This window comes from Streptopelia decaocto (genome assembly GCF_964273445.1).
Source record: "Streptopelia decaocto genome assembly, chromosome: 3".
NCBI classification, from domain to species: domain Eukaryota; kingdom Metazoa; phylum Chordata; class Aves; order Columbiformes; family Columbidae; genus Streptopelia; species Streptopelia decaocto.
This window is the reverse complement of record NC_138656.1, coordinates 56,104,142-56,122,426: the sequence shown is the minus strand read 5'-3', so window position 1 is coordinate 56,122,426 and position 18,285 is coordinate 56,104,142. Positions and strand designations below refer to the sequence as shown.

Genomic DNA, 18,285 nt, shown 5'->3' with positions numbered 1-18,285 from the left:
GAGATGTGCTGCTTTGAAGTACAGCTGCTGATCCAGACAAATTTTGGAGCCTAAACCAGCATATGAATCTGCTGTACTTGGAAAAAAAATCTATTTCAGATGCCAGTTTTGACTCATTTTAGAAAATTGCTGTCTGGATCGGCTGAACTTCAAAGCAGAACATTGCAGTGTAGCATTTCCCTTTGAAGTGTAACTAATCCAGACAGTGGGTTTTTGCTCCCTCCTTTTTTTTTTTAGGTAGTTAGAACTGGCATCTGACCTTACCAGTATTTCTCCTCACCCTCTGCACATTCTTCTTGCCTTCTCCATTATTTCCTTTTCTTTTGACCTCTCTGAAAAATACAGCAATACTTAAGATCTTGTTAGCTCCTGCATTATCAAAGCTACTATAGAGAGGGTGGTTGTGGGAATAGCCTATATAAAGTCATATAATGGAGAGTGGTCATGAAGTTTGTTAATAAATAATGCTTAATTTTGCCATCCAAAAAAAAAAAAAAAAAGAAAAAGAAAAAAAGCTCAAAATAAATCCCTTGTAAATGCTTGTATTTAGAGTATTCATGGTTCTGGTAACTCATGTTAATGGCCATTAGCACTGATTTTAAAAGTAGCTGAGCTTAGCAGCATTTCAACCTTAAGAAATTTTAAACTCTTTTGTCACAGAAAGGTCTCATTCACAGCCAAGTCAGGAAGGCCTTCAGAAAATATTTTTTTGGGGGAAGGAACAAGACTACCACAAGCAGAGTTTGCACCGTTGCTGGCAAGGGGAGACAAGGGTGAATGCAGAATGCTTACCGGGACAGGACGGAAGAGGAGCTTAGACCTGGTCAGCCCATAGGACCTTCCTGCAGTGCCTGTTTCACAGCAAACTCTTCTTTACCCTGCTGAGATCAATTGCTACCAGCTCCACAATGTAAGGGAGGCCAAGGGGAAGCAGTTTCCATCTGGAGAAGTGCAGAAAAGTCAATAAATAATTCTTCACTCTTAGTAAAGGCAAATCAGAAAACGTGTTCTTCACATTAAGTATAATCATGGTGCTGGTTGTTCAAATAACCACCCACTAAAGACAGGTCTTGAACAGACTAACAGCATTCTCAGTTAAGCTGACCTGTCAAAAGGTTTTGATCTTGCTAAGAGGTACTGAATCCTGATGACTCATTTTTGCAGGTGGCTCATTAGATCCTCATTGGGGTAAACTTCTGAGGAGAAGGAAGCAGGCTGAACAGTCCTCAGGACAAACCTGGAGGAACAGGAACATCTGATTCTATAAATAAAAGCAATTCCTGAAAAAATGGGTAAGGTCGATCCTTGGGCAGTGTTTGTGGATTGTATTTGGAAGAGGCTTATATCTCCTGAGTACCTTACATCTTGTCAAAGCGACGTCATTTTGCAGAGAAATGTGGGAGCAGGATGCAGAGCACATGGAGAGCCACAGCACCTGCTGGGCTGCTCTAGCCACATGCGCAAGTAAGGGTTTGTCCTAACCACTATGTGCTCAGACCTCACACATCATAGGTGAAAGCAGCTGATGTTTGTGAGGCTTGACATTCAAGGTTAATGTAGAAAGAACTAGGATTTTTGTCCTTATACCAAATAATGTGAACAGGAGAAAGTAACTGCTTGTTTTATGACTGCAGTCAATTGAAGGAAAAACTACCATGCATTTTAACATTTCTATAATCTTTATATGCAAGAAATCCAGATAAACATTAGACAGGCACTATTTATTCGTTCAGTTCCCAACTTCTGACTGAGTGGCTTTGCCACTTCTAAGATCTTTTTAGCAGTGTTCCTGTCTTACATACACAAAAGGGATCCTCCCATTTGCTTCTAAATTAAAAGACAAATCATGAACAACAGTTACAGTCCATTTAAACTGCTACGATAAAGACAAAATAAATCCCAACAAGCCACAAATAAATGCTAGTAGAAGAGGACAATTTAATGACAGTATCTCTCATTGCTAAGAAATAACTCTGGAAAGAGGAAGAACTGGACAATGACCAGCATTTTATTTACACAGGTCATGAGACATGTCACCCGGGTGATCTGTTCTTGTCAGGGACTCCTTAATTAGAAAATTCCTAGAGAGATCTCCTGCTCCCACTAGGTGCTTATTAAAATCTAAAGACAAAAAGAGTTAGTAGAAAAGCCTGAGGAATGGATGTAGAACTCAGGTTACACTGGAAGGCAAGAGTCAGCTGCTACTAGCACAGGGAGAGGCACTCAGGATGGGATGCTGGATTTTGAATGAAAAACTCTCAGTGCTGTTATTAGTGAGTATTTTTAGCATTAAAAATCTAATTGGATATATATAAATATTTTAACTTGTTTAAAAGACATTTTATGGTTTGCTTACAGTAATACTCCCAAGCTTGATGTAAAAATTTCTATAAAATATTCAACAGCCTTTTAATAACTAGCCTTTAAAACATTTTAAAGTCATACTGTTTTATTTTTAATTATTTTAAAATCCATGTACTTTAGTTCTCAGATAAAGGGGATGGGGTTTGCAATTGTAGTTGAAATTAAATTCTGAATTATTTTCAGAGGCTTTGTTGAATTGAGTATTGGGCAGTGAAAGGCATCTCCTCAGCTTGTAACTCCCTCCATTTCTGGAATTATTTAATTTTAGCTTTTATTGCCTTTTTAGAGACCAGGCTAAGCCCTGTGTTTAGGATCAAGTTTACCATCACACAATAAATGTCATCTATATCCTCACTGGGGATGCGTGGATAGGATTGTAATCTTGCATTTGCTAAAAGATAGCCTCATTCCAGCAGGCATTTGTGATTTCTATCATCTGTTATCAAGAGCTGCATTGCACCCTGATTTTGAAATATCTCTCTGATACTTTTAAAACTATAACTATAACCACTTTTACAGCATTAAAGTTACCATATGTCACTAATCTGTAGCCTGTCTGCTTTGTAGCTGGTGTGGCTGGGACTCAACTTCTATTTGTTTATTGATACCTTCCACTGGTATGAAGACGAAGATGCTTACATTTATACACGGATTATGCTGGGAGTAAGTACGAGTTTGATTGTTGAAGGGCTCCACAAGAAGAATGTATGCATAGTCTGATTTTATTTACATCCTTCATAATCATATTTTTGATCCTTCAACAGTAATTTACCCATATAAGAGTATTATGTTAATATAGTATTTTCTTTCTTTTGCTCTTCCTATACCTAGCTTGTAATTGAATTTCTTTATATTTTATATGTACAGTCAACCCTGGCTTGGGCAAGAGCTTCTGCAACGTGCCTTAATTTTAACTGCATGCTAATCCTGTTACCAGTCAGTAGAAATCTTATTTCATTCTTAAGAGGAGCAAGTATTGTAAGTACCATTTCTCAAATAGTCATATTATCCTCCCTTTTTATTTCCATAATTCAGCTGTATTACCCACATCAAATGTTTTGCAAGGAATTTTAATTTTTCATACAGAAGTCTGTACACTATTGCCTAGTTATTACCATTTAAATTGTCAGTATTCATGACTGAAGAGAAACAAGCTACTTGTTTGATGCAGTCCTCTAAATGCAACACTGATTTTGGCAGCCAATGCATAGCATGGCATCATGAAGTGAGAAGTGAGGAACTACAAAGCAGGGGTGTAATAGTGAAACTTGGCCAAATGCAGAAAATACATAGCCATTATGTGTAGTTGCAAAGTAGCCATTCCTGTGTAGTTGCAAAGTGAAAATTGGAGGAAGAAAACATACAGATAGATAAAAGTGTCATAAGGATAATAAGGAACATGGTTAAATTGTTCTGAGTGGCCACCATTCGGGTCTTCCCTTCTTGTAAACAGGCGTTTTTGCAATGGAGTGATCATCTGCTCAGAGGCATTTACATTAACTTTGGCATCAGCTGTAGGAAGTACTTAAGGCTTTAGCTCTAGTAGCTACCATTTCAACTTGCAGTGCATTGTTTCAGTCAGAGCAATTTCAATATCACATGTTTGCGTAAAAAAAATCACTGATCACTTCATGACTCCACAAACAACAGGAATTTAGAAATTGTAACATTAATGTATTTTATTGTAAGCTGGTTCTTATTTCAGTTCTGTGTTTGTTTCTTTGGGTTTTTGTGTGGGTGGGTTTTTTGTTTGTTCGTTTGTTTTTGTCTTCAAAGTTAGAGTTACATTTCAAGAAGTCTTAAGGCTGGGAATCAACACTGTTTTATAATTGCTTGAGTCCAGGAGCTGAGCATTTAATGAAAAATAACATAACATAACATAACATAACATAACATAACATAACATATAACATAACATATAACATATAACATATAACATATAACATATATAACATATAACATATAACATATAACATATAACATATAACATAACATAACATAACATAACATAACATAACATAACATAACATAACATAACATAACATAACATAACATAACATAACATAACATATATGCATTCCCACTTAGATGCTGAGTAAGAACTTGGATAACTGAAACTCTTCTCACATCTAATATTTTGCTCTTCTGGACAATATTCTGCTCTTGAGGAGCATGGTACAGAGCAACTTGGCTGACTCCAGAACAGTCAGCACACGGCTGGATCCAGTGACCCTTCCAGGAGGTGCTGTGTCTTAGCATTGCACCCCGCAGTGCTCCAGATTTTTGGAAGATTTATTAGCTGGGAAACAACGTGGATAAATGCCAGGATCTTTGCATGGCACTGTACCAGGTCAAGTGAGCAACCCAGACACCAACACTACTGTTCAGAGAGTGAATTAGGTCCATGAGGGCTGTTCAGGTTCCAGCAGAGTGTGTTAGTTTTGGCTCATGGCAATGTGCCCCGGCCCCAGGCTGGCTCTGCACAGAGGCACCCAGCTGGCCATGAGCACATCACTCTCCAGCACTTCCAATCATGGGAAGACAGCTCAATACCACATTAGCATGCAGCCACCTGAGGTCTAGACAGCCTCACCCCCCTGGGGTGTGCATTTCATGAAAGCAGCAAAAATGTTTTCATAGCAAGCTGGCTTTGCCAGCAGTTCAGCTGTGTAGCTAAACCTGGACTTGCAAAGCAGTGGTGGCCCAGCCTGGGATCCTTACACCAGCAAATGTGTTAATCACCAGCCCAGATAAACCACTCACAAAACACAGCTAAATGTAGCAGAGTTTTTTCAAACCTGGTTTTGAGCTCCTACATAGGCTGAATAGCTTAAGAAATCCTGGAGTGTCACTATGCTGAAAAGTTACCTGTGCCCCAAAGTTAAGGCTAACCCCAAACTTCCACTGAATTCCTTCAACATTCAATTGTTAAACTTAATCAACTCCTCTCTTCTCCTCTCCAAAATATGAGTTGCAAATAGTAATAGTAATGATATAAAACAAGTTCTGATTTTTCACCAAGTGCTGTGGAGGAGCACTGAGGAGACAGCTTGACAAAAACATCACGTTTCACAAGATGGTTGCCCATGGAATAGCTGTAAATACAAGTAAGCTTCTTTTTTTCTTCTTCTTTGCCTTTGAACTGTTTTGAATTTCACAGTGATTTTGCCTTGTGCTGTAATCGCATCAGCTCTGAAACATGTTATTTTAGTGCAATCATTTGGTGACTGCAGCTTTAAATACGTGTAGGAGTCCCATCTGATTAACCATTTGTAACCTTTTTCACTTGAGAGAAGATTGACTCTTAAGTCAATAAATTTTCAGCTAGATGGTAACTACTATTTGCCATTTAGTTAATGTGACCAACTTGTGTGCTCTTAACATTTAGTGTAAATAACTTTCATTAAATCTCCGAGAGCAGATGTTTGGGGAGATAACATAGTCATCATAGTCGTTACAGCCTGATTTCCTAAGGAAAGCGTGCTTACGAGTCACACCACTCATCCATCCACTGCTACATCTTCTTCAATAATTTTTCAACCAGGTAATAAATTTAACCTGAATTTGAGACAAGCAGCAGTCTCAAAAACATTATGTTTCTAGTTTGGGTTTTTTTAAAAAATAGGTGATGGGTACAGGGAACTAATGGCCCTCTTGTGGGAAAAACTGCATCCTGAGATCAAAAGTTATCTTTTCTGCTTGTCCTAGTGACTCGCTGAGCTATAGGTGTTTGTTCACCTGGCTGGGAAGAAGACAGGGCACCTTCCTGTTCCCCAGGTGGTTAAAGGACCTGAGATGACTGAAGCTGGTTGGAATTCAGAGAACATGAGGGAAACAGGAGATAGCATGGACAAAAGGGATGTGCAGAGAAGGAGGAACAAAAGGCAATATGAGAAAGAACATTAGCACATAGAGATGGAGAGGTATCTGGGGCCAAAAGTTCATTTAGAAAATGTGAAGGAGACACAGAAGTTAATCAGGGTTTTTTGCAAGCATAAGACATTGTAGGGTAAAGGTTCTACCCCCAAGCTGTCAGGGTGGATCCTGGTTCAAATAATTTTTTCAGTCTACATGAGGGAGCTGCATTTGCATGTATAGACTGTTAATGTCCCCATGCAGTGAGACAAGAGACTGGACAACGCCCTCAGACACATGGTGTGAACTGTGGGGTTGTCATATACAGGGACAGGAGTTGGACTCGATCCTTGTGGGCCTCTTCCAAATCAGGACATTCTATGATTCTATTATATGGTAAGAATACAAAGTCAAAGAGAATTGGCATCAGGAATCAATAGCTAAAATTTGTCCTTTTTATGTAGTGCAAAAGGATTCAGAGGGGAAGGCTGGAGGATGAGAACGTGAATCTTAGCGTGTATTATGATGATTTGCTTATCTGTCATGTCCATTCATTTATCAGAGTTCAGCTTCAGCATAAAGCAGATTCCCACAGAATGCAACATTGCTTCTTCAATTAACAAATCAACCCAGCAATGTAAATTAACCAACTTCTGCTTGGTGCATGATTTGTCATGCTCCAAAAAGAAAGCAAAACTGCACAGTCAAACCATTTATGTTTTTGGCTTTTACATATATATAAAAATGTTTGCTAGTGCATTAAGGTGGACAGCTTGGGAAGTGCAAGTCTATCAGAAAAATGATTACTTTATAGCTTCAGTAATTCCAAGGATAAAAGACACAGGAGTTGATGTGAAATGGCAGAAAGCACCATTATTTAATTCTGTAACTCTCTAGGGAGAAAATAAGGGTTTATCGTTGTGTTGTTATCTGGGTTGCTTTTTTATTTTTTTTTTCCCCAGAATATAAAATGGACAAATAGTTGATGAGATATTTGAGGAAGAAAACAAAATACAGGGAAGACTAATTAACAAAACTTGGCAACTTACTAACTTATGCTTCCCAAACAGACAAGTGAGCAACAACTATGATATTTGGGAAAACACTACATCACTGTAGAGTCAGACTTGGGTAAAGAATGGTCAGAAACTCAGTTGCCTGAAATTCAATTTCAAATTCATAAAAGCCCCACAATCTACAGCACATATTGTGACAGAAAAGCAACATTTCTGAGTAAAGAGGTATCCAAAAGTATATTGAGTCTCTTTTTATAAAATCTAACAGTATTAAAATGATGTGTAAATAGATGTCATTTTCCTCTCAACTGACACATTATTTATCCAAGTACTACCTATATTGCCTTTTTGTTACACAAAAGCATAGTCAACTCCTATTAGTCCATTGCAATTTAGTAATTCTTACTTAAATGAATGTTCTTGCCTGTATGATCAATAGCCTAAATGTGGCAGCGAGAAGTTAAACCAATTTGCAGATCAGATCAGTAAGCTTAGCCTCACAATATAAAATTGTAGACTAGCTTATTGTTAAAGTAACATGTATTCATCTCAGCTTGCCAGGTGGTGTTATTCCAGCATATTTATTTAATAGAGTGCTAAAAATAGCCTGTGCAACATTAGTATTGTCTGGCTTCTAACAGGCAGCCAGCTCAGCTGAGGTGTGCATGGCCTTGGAAAAAGTACATCTGTACCTTTAATTTTTCATCAGCTCTAATACAAATTCAAGAGCAGACTTTAATTGGTCAGGTCATAAAAGGATATAATTAGAGACTAGTGGAAGAGGGAAGTTGGAGGAAGGAGAGAGAGTAAACAATGCTATCTATAATCAAGGGCATCATTGAAAATTCAGTAAAGGGAATTCTGCTTAGTTTGGCTTCCTGCGTTCTGCATGCCTGTCTGTGATAAGAGCTGCCTGGGAGTTATTCATCCAATAATAAATCTTCCTTATAGACTTGTAACTCTGCTAAAATAAAATCATAGTTTCATGCACTCTCAGTTTCATCAGTGCAAATCATTCTACACTTTCTAATGCAAGAGTCTTTTCAACTGAGAGGCAGTTCTCTGATACCTAAAGATACTTTCAAGAGATAGTAAACAAAGATTTGTACAACTCCTCCTTCTTATTGTATTGTTTTTACCCTCTTAAAAAGGCACATTCATACTTTTTCTGAAGTAGGGAGTTTTTGGGGGGATTTTTTTTTACTTTGACAAATGGTACATATTTTGAAGAACAAGCCGCTTCTTGTGTAGTTTTGATGTTTGCAGAAAGGCTATATAGATATATTGCTCCAACAACCTTTGAATTATTATATGAATAAAGCTTAAGCAATTAAGGGATAGTAGAGGAAGCACAGTGAGGTTTGTTGGAATTAGGCTGTTTGAAATGGTGGTTCCTGCTCCTTAAAAATTCCAGCAGTGTGATTTTCTTTAAAAACATGCAAAATGCAGACAGAAGTATAGTGATGCCAAGTGTGTTTGGCTTCTGACAAGCACTGAAAAATCTCTAGCTAAAAATACTAGAAAACCTTCCCATTTTCAACCACGTTTCATAGTGGTGGCTATGTGAAGGGCTTTGGTGATATGAGTCACATTTTTATGTAAGCAATGAAGTTTTCAGGGAAGCAGATGCTTATCTTCAAAAGTGGTTTAGCTGATATCTCAGTGCTGCACTTCCAGAAATTATAGAAAGTCAGATTTCCATTAAACTGCATTTTTCTTTAGTCAGATTGTTTAAATCCAGACTTAGTGCAAGTACTAAGAAGGAAACTACATTAAATTAAAGATTATAAGCTTCCAGCTGGGATAAAAAATACTTCAAGTTGTGTTCTTATTTGATACTTATAGCCATTCTAAAAGAATAAAAATCCAATGCAAGTATGCGTGTGGTCACTATTGTTGTAATTTTTACACAACCTGCACTCTTTTAGTTCACAAAGGCAGCATGAAGCTGAATTAAGCACTTTGTGTAACTAGAAATGGCACAAGGCAGTGGGTGGCAAAAGAACCCAGGCTTGGTCGGGGCAGAACTCTCTGCGCCTGAATTGGCTGCTCACAAAGCCGTTCTCTTCACTACAGGCAGAAAGTCCAGGATTTGACCCTTCGATTTTATCATGATGGGTTGGTTAACCAAAACATTTAGCTGCTAGCAGCAAGCTCCAATTTGATTATTATCCTGTACAGGCATGTAGAAAACGAGAGAGTGAAATCTTGTCCTCAGATAAACACATGCAATTTCTGTTTAGTTCAATGAGGGTTGTGCATGCTTCACTGAAGGCACAATTGGCTGAATAAGACTAGCTAAATTGATCAGACTTTCAAGATAATTTAATTACATCTCTTTGTATTTAAGAATGTGTACAGTAAACACCATGCTCTAATAGCAACCCTTTTTCTCCCTCTCTCCTTCCAATAAAACCTTTTATTTGATCTCAGAGGTGGACTAGATAGAAGATCTCAGAGTCAAATACAAATTAATGTATGTTAAGTGCTTCAGAGGTTCCAGATGTTGTTTAAAACAACAGTCAAAAACCTTCGATCTTTGTGCACAGTTGTAAAAAAAGAACTTTGTTTAAAAGATTGCATGATTTATTCCATACTTTATACTGGGTCATGCACAATGAGGAAAAAATTGAACTGAAAATCTTGAGATGTAGTACCTTAAACTTTGCCTTCATGGCTAACTTATCTAAGGGGTGCAGGGAAAAAAAAACCCCTACTGTTGTAAGCTCAGATTTCAGAAATCTGCATATTAATTTTGGAATTGCTTAGGAAATTCTACACACTGCAAAGACCTTCAGAAAATGCACTTTAGGGATGTAAACTATGTTAGCAAATGGTAGTGTGTCCACTCCCAGACTTTTTAGTCTGCTGCAACTATTGTACATTAAATGAACCACACTGAAAATGGAATTAGATCTTTGCACTAGTCTTACCATTCAGCTATATATCATCTTTAGATTGCATCATTTTTTCCTAGCAGCACACAAAAAAATATCAGAAGTATAACACTCTAGGCAATATTTAAGATCACGGGAGACTCAGGTAAACCAACATATTCAGTACATTGTTAATTTGAATGTTAATATTTTCCAGTGTATTACTATACCCTGTACATTAACAGCTACTGCAAAATAGCTTGCAGCAAAACCAACCAAACAAAACCAAACAACCTCTCCTGTTCATTCTGGAAGTCTGCTACACTTGTAATATCCTCTACCTGTTAGATGAAAGCTAGAGGGAATATCACCCAGAAGAGAAGATGCGGTAAATCCCAAAGAAGAAGATGTGATGATATTTCTATTGACAGTAACACTTAGAGTAAAGCAGAACAATATGCAGATGGACAAAATGGTGTCCTTTAATAGCCTGAAGAAAAATTTCATTAGGTTAAGTTGCAGAAAGTGGGTCTCTTTTTCCAGGAAAATGTTGCAACGTGACTACTCTTCTTTAAACCTAGGGTCCTAGACATTCTTGAGAAGCTATATCTATTCAACCCCATTTTTTTCTGTTCAAGACTAGAAATATTCTGTTAGGAAGCATGGACCTCTGTCTGTCTGGAAGAAACCTCCACCTCATTTCACTCCCAAAATTCAGCATATACCACATAGCACTAGGTTTCCTGTTGCTGCTGACATGACTAGAATTTGTACAAATCACAAACAATCCTGCACTTTGAGGAAAGTGCAAGATTTTATAGCCTTCTAAACAACAGAAATGTATTCATTTCGCATGAAGACTTCACAATCTGCAATATCACTTTTAAAAAAATCTGTGTTTCGAAGGTGAAAGAGAGCAACTGTGTTATGTTATGAACACGGATTGATACCTCCAACTCTAGTCAATGTTGCTATTATAAGTGAGCAAGGATAGTACAAAACCTGCAGTTTATATGCTGCAGGGAATCCTCGGTAAAACAACACTACGGATCAAAACTGTGTGAAACTCACAGGGTCCCAAGGCTATGGTGACTATTATGTCATATCAGAATTATAAAGAGCATCATGCAGGTATAGAGGACAAGAAGCCGAAGTGCCATTAGTGGTTGTGCCAGTAATCACTAGCAGATGCCAAGGTATATCTGCTCAGTAGAAGTCCACTCAGAGATTCATTGTCAAGGCCTTCCATCCTTTCAAAGTTTTCTCTCTTCTTTCCCTTAGGCTGGTACTGAACTACACCCAGCATGTAACTCCACAACCTACCACAGACAGCAGTCCATTACCCTGCACTTCCATCCTCTGAGTCAGCTCTTTCACATGTCAGAGAAATCAGGTCCTCATCAAGCAGTGACTTGGTTCCCTTCCAGCTGGATCTGATAACATCCGTACCAGGCCAAAACATCTGTTCTGAAAGAAGCCCCATGTAGGAACAGTTCCCCCGCTTCCCACTCAGCACTTAAAACACTTAAATACATAAACCAGTGTTTATATACTGCTTATACATCAGTTGTGCACTGGGGAACAGATTGCCACAGCCTCCACACAGCTGTCACCTAAATCTTGCAGCTCAAAGCCTCTTGGGCTTTTGGGTTTTGACAGTCTGCATCCACACATCTCTCGCTGCTTGTGGTCTAGTGCAACCTGCCTTCCCACGTCCCAGTGCTGATGAGGTGTTGGGAGCTCCCTCTCACACACAGGCTCCAGGGAGAGTCTCCTGCCTGATGCTGGCCAAGTTGTTTCATATGCAGCACCTAATCCATAACAGCGTATGCAGGACATGCTGGGTGACTGAGTCCAATACCCTCTAGGGCTCATAGTCACGTCATATACGCTATTTCATAAAATGACCAACCTTCAGTCGAAAGCTGCTTAGATTGCTTGATCCCATTATCCCGTTTATTGAAAGGTTATTTCAGAGCGTCATGCCTTTGATGGCTTGAATCTGTCTTCTAATTTCCAGGTTCATTTTATATCTGTGCAGTCCATACCCATTTGGATTCAGTTTCCATTCTGCTGAAGTTATTCCAGCTTGTATAAATAATTTATTATTCATTCAGCCAAAGACAGAGAAAAAATGGGAGCTTGATTTTGCAGTTTGGGGTGCTCAGGATATTCACTTTGGATGCCTGTGTCAATAAATATTTGATTATTTTGATTAATTAGCCCAGCGACCAGGACATGTGATTTGGTTTAAAGCACTACTTTAAATTTGATCTAACAAGGATTTTAGAATACTTCTTTCATCTCCCAATGAGTATCAAGGCATGGGGTAATGAGGTGAAGCAGGTGTTAGGGAGTGGCAGGGAGGAGTCCCTAAGCTAACATGACGTTTTGAATGAAGTGCAACCTGACAGTCAACCAGCCACAGCACATCTACTGCTTTAGAAGGATCACCTCAGAAGAAGAGTGAAAATAACCTCTCTCCAGCCTGGACACATGAGCTAACCTACTGATGGGTGGAAGAGTGTAATCTCCTACCTTTTTGCAGTGGCTGCTTTAAACACTTCTGTGGCCAGCATCCTACCTGAACTCATATTCCCACACCCACAGCTCTCCCAGGCACTGCAAAGGAGCTGCACTCCAGCATGCTGAGTGAGGGAGATTACTGAATGGATAGGCACCTAAAAGGCTTAGCAAGACCAAAATCCTTATGTAGTTTCGTTTATGATTATATAGCGACTAGCACAGTAACACATTACTTTCATGCAAATAGTTACAATTTTAAAAAGGAAAAAAAAAAAAAAGAAGAATGAAGAAGAAAGGAGAAGAAAGAAGGAAGAAAAGAGAAGAAAAAAGAAAAACAGAAAAAATAAAAAATAAGAAAAAATAACCTGGTTTTGAGTTAATATAACCTGGTTTTGAGTTAATATGATTCAGGGAAGCAGATCATATTTGGTTTACTACAAACACTGCCTTTTAGAAAGGTTTTTTAAATGGTGAGGGACAGGGACAGATACACACTGAAGGAGAGATGATAACGGGAACCTAATTATAAAAGTTATTATAGAAATAGCATATCCTAATAGCTCTACTGTAAACATATAATTGTTTTTCATTGTCATTTTTTCATCCTCTGGCATTTAATATTTTGCATTAATTACTGCTTTCTTGTAACAGATCTGAGAATCTCAAATATCAAAAACTCAAACTCTGCCCCTAGCATGATTATGACTATCTATGTTAGCCAATAATAAAACAAAGTCCTTTATTTTTCCCTCCAAGGCATTTTTCTCAACTGAACATTTCATATACCCTTCAGCAGTAGGCCACAAGCAGAGCTGATATATGATGCTGAGGGCAAATCAGATCTAACACTGTGATTCAGACTTCTCCCTTAAAATCATAGTTCCTGTGCCTTCCCCAGGCTCCACCTGCATAAAGTAATGCTATAACTGCTTGTTAGGGGACAGATATCAGATCGATCCTTGGTGCAACTTGCAAACTGGTCTATGCCTGAAACGGACAAGTTAATGTCCTGTATCAATATTAGGCCATGACACTTTCTAGTATATTATAAAAAAAATAGGGATTTTAATCAGTTTACCTCATTTTGAACAACTTTGAATCAGAGGCAAAAACCTTTATATCATCTAAGAGGTCCCTCCCTTGGTGACACTGAACATTGCCAGGCACTTTACTGTAAACATGGGAGGTGACCCTGGAGCTGTTCCACTCCTCCTCAATGTGAAGCAGTTGCTTCAATCAGGCACGTATTTGATGAAATTTTCCTTTTATTGTCAGATTAACCCATGAAAAGTTCTCAGTTTAAGCCCAAGCTTTTCAAACAGCTTGTAGCATGCTTAATGAAGTTCCTTCTGGCACTGTGGATGCGTACAAGTGTATCTGTAATTTCACACCACTCTCTCTCATGCAGCCATCCATATTGTTGCCCACTTGATCAACATTGAGCGGTATCATACCAGCCAGTCAAAGGAAGCTGGGGAGCTACGAAATAAACTTTCTGGCCTTGGCAAGAGCCCAAATGAAAGCTACTTGAACCCAATCAGGACCTATGAAATGGTAAGCTGTCACTTTTTGTTTTTTCTCATCTAAAAAGTTTTCCTCTGTGGATTCTATTGTCAGTAAAACTGTATTTCAAAGCTTTTTAACCAGAGCGAGAAGGTGCTGCCAAAGGTTAACCTCAATTTCAGTTGAAAATACTTATGCAGAGCTGCAATTTCAGGTTACTAAGCTCAAATAAATGTCTACAGTATTTTAATTAGTTTGCCAGGAGACAGTTAAGGGGGGATAAGGAGTATTGTGAATAGCAGACAATGAAATGAAGCTGCAAATAATTTTTAAAAACTAAATTAAACTAGCAGTATATGGAACAAACCCAACTTCTTTTTTTTTTTTTTTTTTTTTTTTTTCTTCCAGAAAGAAAATCAAAACAAAAAAATCACGTAACAACATTTCTTTCACAGCTGCTATTTGTCCCTCCCCATGGTTGTGCATTATCTTCCCAATCTGGGGCTTGATTCTGCCCTGTTACATGTCAAATGTGACTGTCCAGGGAAGAGCATGTGCATAACCATCTACAGGTTTGATGTATTTAGGAGTCAGTGCACTGGAAAGCCAGTGCTGGTGTGTGCTCTACAGAGACAAGTAGGACTGTGTGCACCTCAGCCCTGAAAATAAATGGCTTTTCTTGCTTTTGGAAAGAAAAGTGACTGTATCTCCTGTCTAACGCCTTGCCTATCTCAAAACAGCATAAGCTACTCTTTTCAAGTTTGAAGAAAACAAAGCAAATGAGTGGTCTCAATGATGTGAACACAAAAGTCTTGATGTTAGTGCTGGCAAAGTAGTTAGATTTATCAGAACAGGACAGCAAGTGCAGACTAAGCTGCCCAGTCTTTCTGCGCACCTATCTATCTACCTATTCTCTATCACCACATGCATGTGATATGTTCCCCAAGAACAGAACAGAGCTCACAGCTCTGAACAGGAACCTGCCATCTTTCAGCATGAAAGAGTTTTGATTCTCTAATTAAAGATACTAAATACCCTTGAGGATGAAGGCTAGCATTTTTTGAGATCCTTTCCCAGATTTCTCACAGTAATATGTCCCACAATTACCAGCCTAGATTTTACTCTAACCTCTAGTATTTATATTTCTTGTATTGTCCACTTGTGTCTCAGTAGCTACACTGAGAATTAATAAATTAAGAAGGAAAGCAAAAAAAAAATTGCTTCTAACTTCAGAGAAGACAGTTTGGAGAGCAACAATGCAGGCATTCTTTTCAATTGCATCCTGCCCTTGTAGTAGCAATGCGCTAAGTGCCTTTGACATTTTTCCTTGTTTCATCTCAACTTTCAAACTAGCCACTGTAATGGGTTCAAAATATCACCTAGATCAGTCCTGTTAATATGTAACGGGATCTGAACACACTCTTCACAGGCACCAGTTTGAAAATGTACTGTATGCTGTCAACTGTGAACATTTGAAAGAATCATTTTACTGTAAAAAGTGACTGTAAAAATGGCACAGTGGAATTTTATCACCTCTAGGATTTCCAGATCAAATTAATGCACTTTATAAGTACAATACAGGATTTTTTTTCTCATAGTGAATTAAGCTCTACAACCAACTCAGGATACAGAAACCATGCTGAGCACCTTCATTCCTGTGCATCAGCTCCAAGGAACAGATATATGCGCTTTTCAGGACAAATGAAGACTTCAGTTACACTCTACTGGCATAGTTAGTTTGAGTCTCATCTTGTCTGTGAGATTTTTACTGCTGTTCTTAATGATTTTCACTCTATAACTGAGATAAGCGTCTGACTGCTGTGTTCAAAATATATCTTCATTCTCACTTCAGTTTATTTTAGTGAGTTTAGACAGATGTAACAGACCTGTGTTGATGTCTGTGAGTCACGAACAAGAAGGAACATGTTCTAGCCCTGTATATTAAAGTTTCATCACTGACAAGCATAAAAATGTGAATATAAATATGTCTTTTTAAAAATAAAACCAAGTATTATCCCATGTATTTCTGCGTAAATGTAAGGAACAAGCAAATGAGGTATGCTGTTCAGCTCAATGAGAGTGTGCCATTTTTGTATACCATTTCAGGACTGTTAAAAACCCACAAACTTTGAAGTAAAATAAGCACAAAAGAGACACACCTTTATGGTTGCAGGTGTCTTAGCATCGCACTTTATCACTCTCATATGAATAAGTTGTTTTCTAGTGCTGTTTTGCTTATTAACATCTCTAGGTTTAATATTCTCATTGCTTTAATATTTTTCCCTTTTTTGCTGAGACACTTTAACATAAGCAAAATGGATGGAAGTACTAATTTCCTCCTTTCAAGTCCTGAACCAAATGAGTGGCAGCAAACATATGCACATCTGTCTGGGATAAGTCTGAGTGGAAATAGAACAGAGGGATGGTTTTCCATGCTTTTTTTGTGGTAAAATGGGGGTTTGCATTGCCATCATGTCTTTTTCTGGTTTTGTTCCTATGCTGAACATATCCCCTAGATTTTGGCTTCACATGTAATAGCAGCAACAGTAACAATAGTAACAGAAGTAGTAATAAAAATAACAATTATAACAACAACAGCTACTAATACTAATAATGTATTCTTATTCTAGAACACAACAGGAGAGGTACTTACCACCATAGCTGGAGTAACTGGAGTTGTGATAACTGTGGCTTTAATTCTGATCATGACTTCATCCACTGAGCTCATCAGAAGGTCATGCTATGAGGTGTTCTGGTATACCCACCACCTCTTTGTGGTTTTCTTTATTGGTTTAATAATCCATGGTATGGGGTAAGTGTCTGCCTAAACTACATGGGGTGTATGCACACAGTTTGAGATAAAACATGACTCAAATCTATAATCCTGTGCTTTTCTATTAACAAACTGCTGGTATCTTTGCTTGGAGACAGATTACAAAACAAAAGCATTTTGAAATTAAAACACACCACTTTTCTGAGGACTAGAAGTGTGATTTAGTTTTTTTGAACCGCTCTTGTAACATCTTACAACCTACACCTTATCAAGGCATCAGCCTGAATGAACTGTCATCCCTGAGAACTGGGGACATTGCAGATTAGGAATTAGACATTTGTGGGTTCAACGTAATAAGGGATAGACCTTATGCTCATAGCTCTTGTAATGTATTTTGTGAGAGAGCTTGTACAAGCTTGACAAGCTTTCAGCATGTCAGCTACCTAGTGGTGGATGTCTCTGTGCCCATTCCCCAGGGCCCAGTATTGGGGTCAGTTCTGTTTAATACCTTTATCAATGATCTGGGTGAGGGGATTGAGTGTACCCTCAGTAAGTTTGCAGATGATACCAAGCTGGGTGGGAGTGTTGATCTGCTGGAGGGTAAGAAGGCCACACAGAGGGATCTGGACCGGCTGGATCAGTGGGCTGAGGCCAATTGTATGAGGTTCAACAAGGCCAAGTGCCGGGTCCCGCACTTGGGTCACAACAACCCCAGGCAGAGCTACAGGCTCAGGGAAGAGTGACTGGAAAGCTGCCTGGTGGAGCCGGCAGTGTGCCCAGGTAGCCAAAAAGGCCAACAGCACCCTGGCTTGTATCAGGAATAGTGTGTCCAGCAGGACTAAGAAAGAGATCATCCCACTGTACTAGGTGCTGGTGAGATCCCACCTTGAATACTGTGTTCAGTTTTGGGCCTCTCACTACAGGAAAGACATTGAGGTGCTGTAGAGAGTTCAGAGAAAGGCAACAAAGCTGGTGAGGGGCCTGGAACATAAGACTTATGAGGAGCGTCTGAGGGAACTGAGGTTGTTTAGTCTTGAGAAAAGGAGGCTGACGGGAGACCTTCTTGCTCTCTATAACTGAGAGGAGGTTGTAGCATGGAGAGTGTTGGTGTCTTTTTCCAAGTAGCAAGTGATAGGATAAGAGGAAATGGCCTCAAGTTGTGCCAGGGAAGGTTCAGATTGGATATTAGGAAAAATTTCTTTATAAAAAGGGTTGTGAAACACTGGAGCAGGCTGCTCAGGGAAGTGGTTGAGTCACCATTCCTGAAGGTATTTGAAAGATGTGGTAGATGAGGTTCTTAGGGTCATGGTTTAGTGCTAGAGTTAGGTTAAGGTTGGACTCGATGATCTTGACAGTGTCTTCCAGTGAAATG

General features: G+C 38.7%; 1 protein-coding gene across 1 annotated transcript in view; it reads left to right on the top strand.

Moving 5' to 3' along the window:
• Positions 1-2,228: 2,228 nt before the first annotated feature.
• Positions 2,229-18,285, top strand: part of NOX3 (NADPH oxidase 3) — a gene marked incomplete at both ends in the record, with an annotated part of 60,917 nt that continues 44,860 nt past the window's right edge. Inside the window, 6 exons of the mRNA XM_082048104.1 lie at positions 2,229-2,273; positions 2,932-3,027; positions 3,232-3,342; positions 5,387-5,471; positions 14,046-14,191; positions 16,771-16,952. Coding sequence (XP_081904230.1) covers positions 2,229-2,273; positions 2,932-3,027; positions 3,232-3,342; positions 5,387-5,471; positions 14,046-14,191; positions 16,771-16,952 — 665 coding nt within the window. The remainder of the gene's footprint in view (positions 2,274-2,931; positions 3,028-3,231; positions 3,343-5,386; positions 5,472-14,045; positions 14,192-16,770; positions 16,953-18,285) is intronic.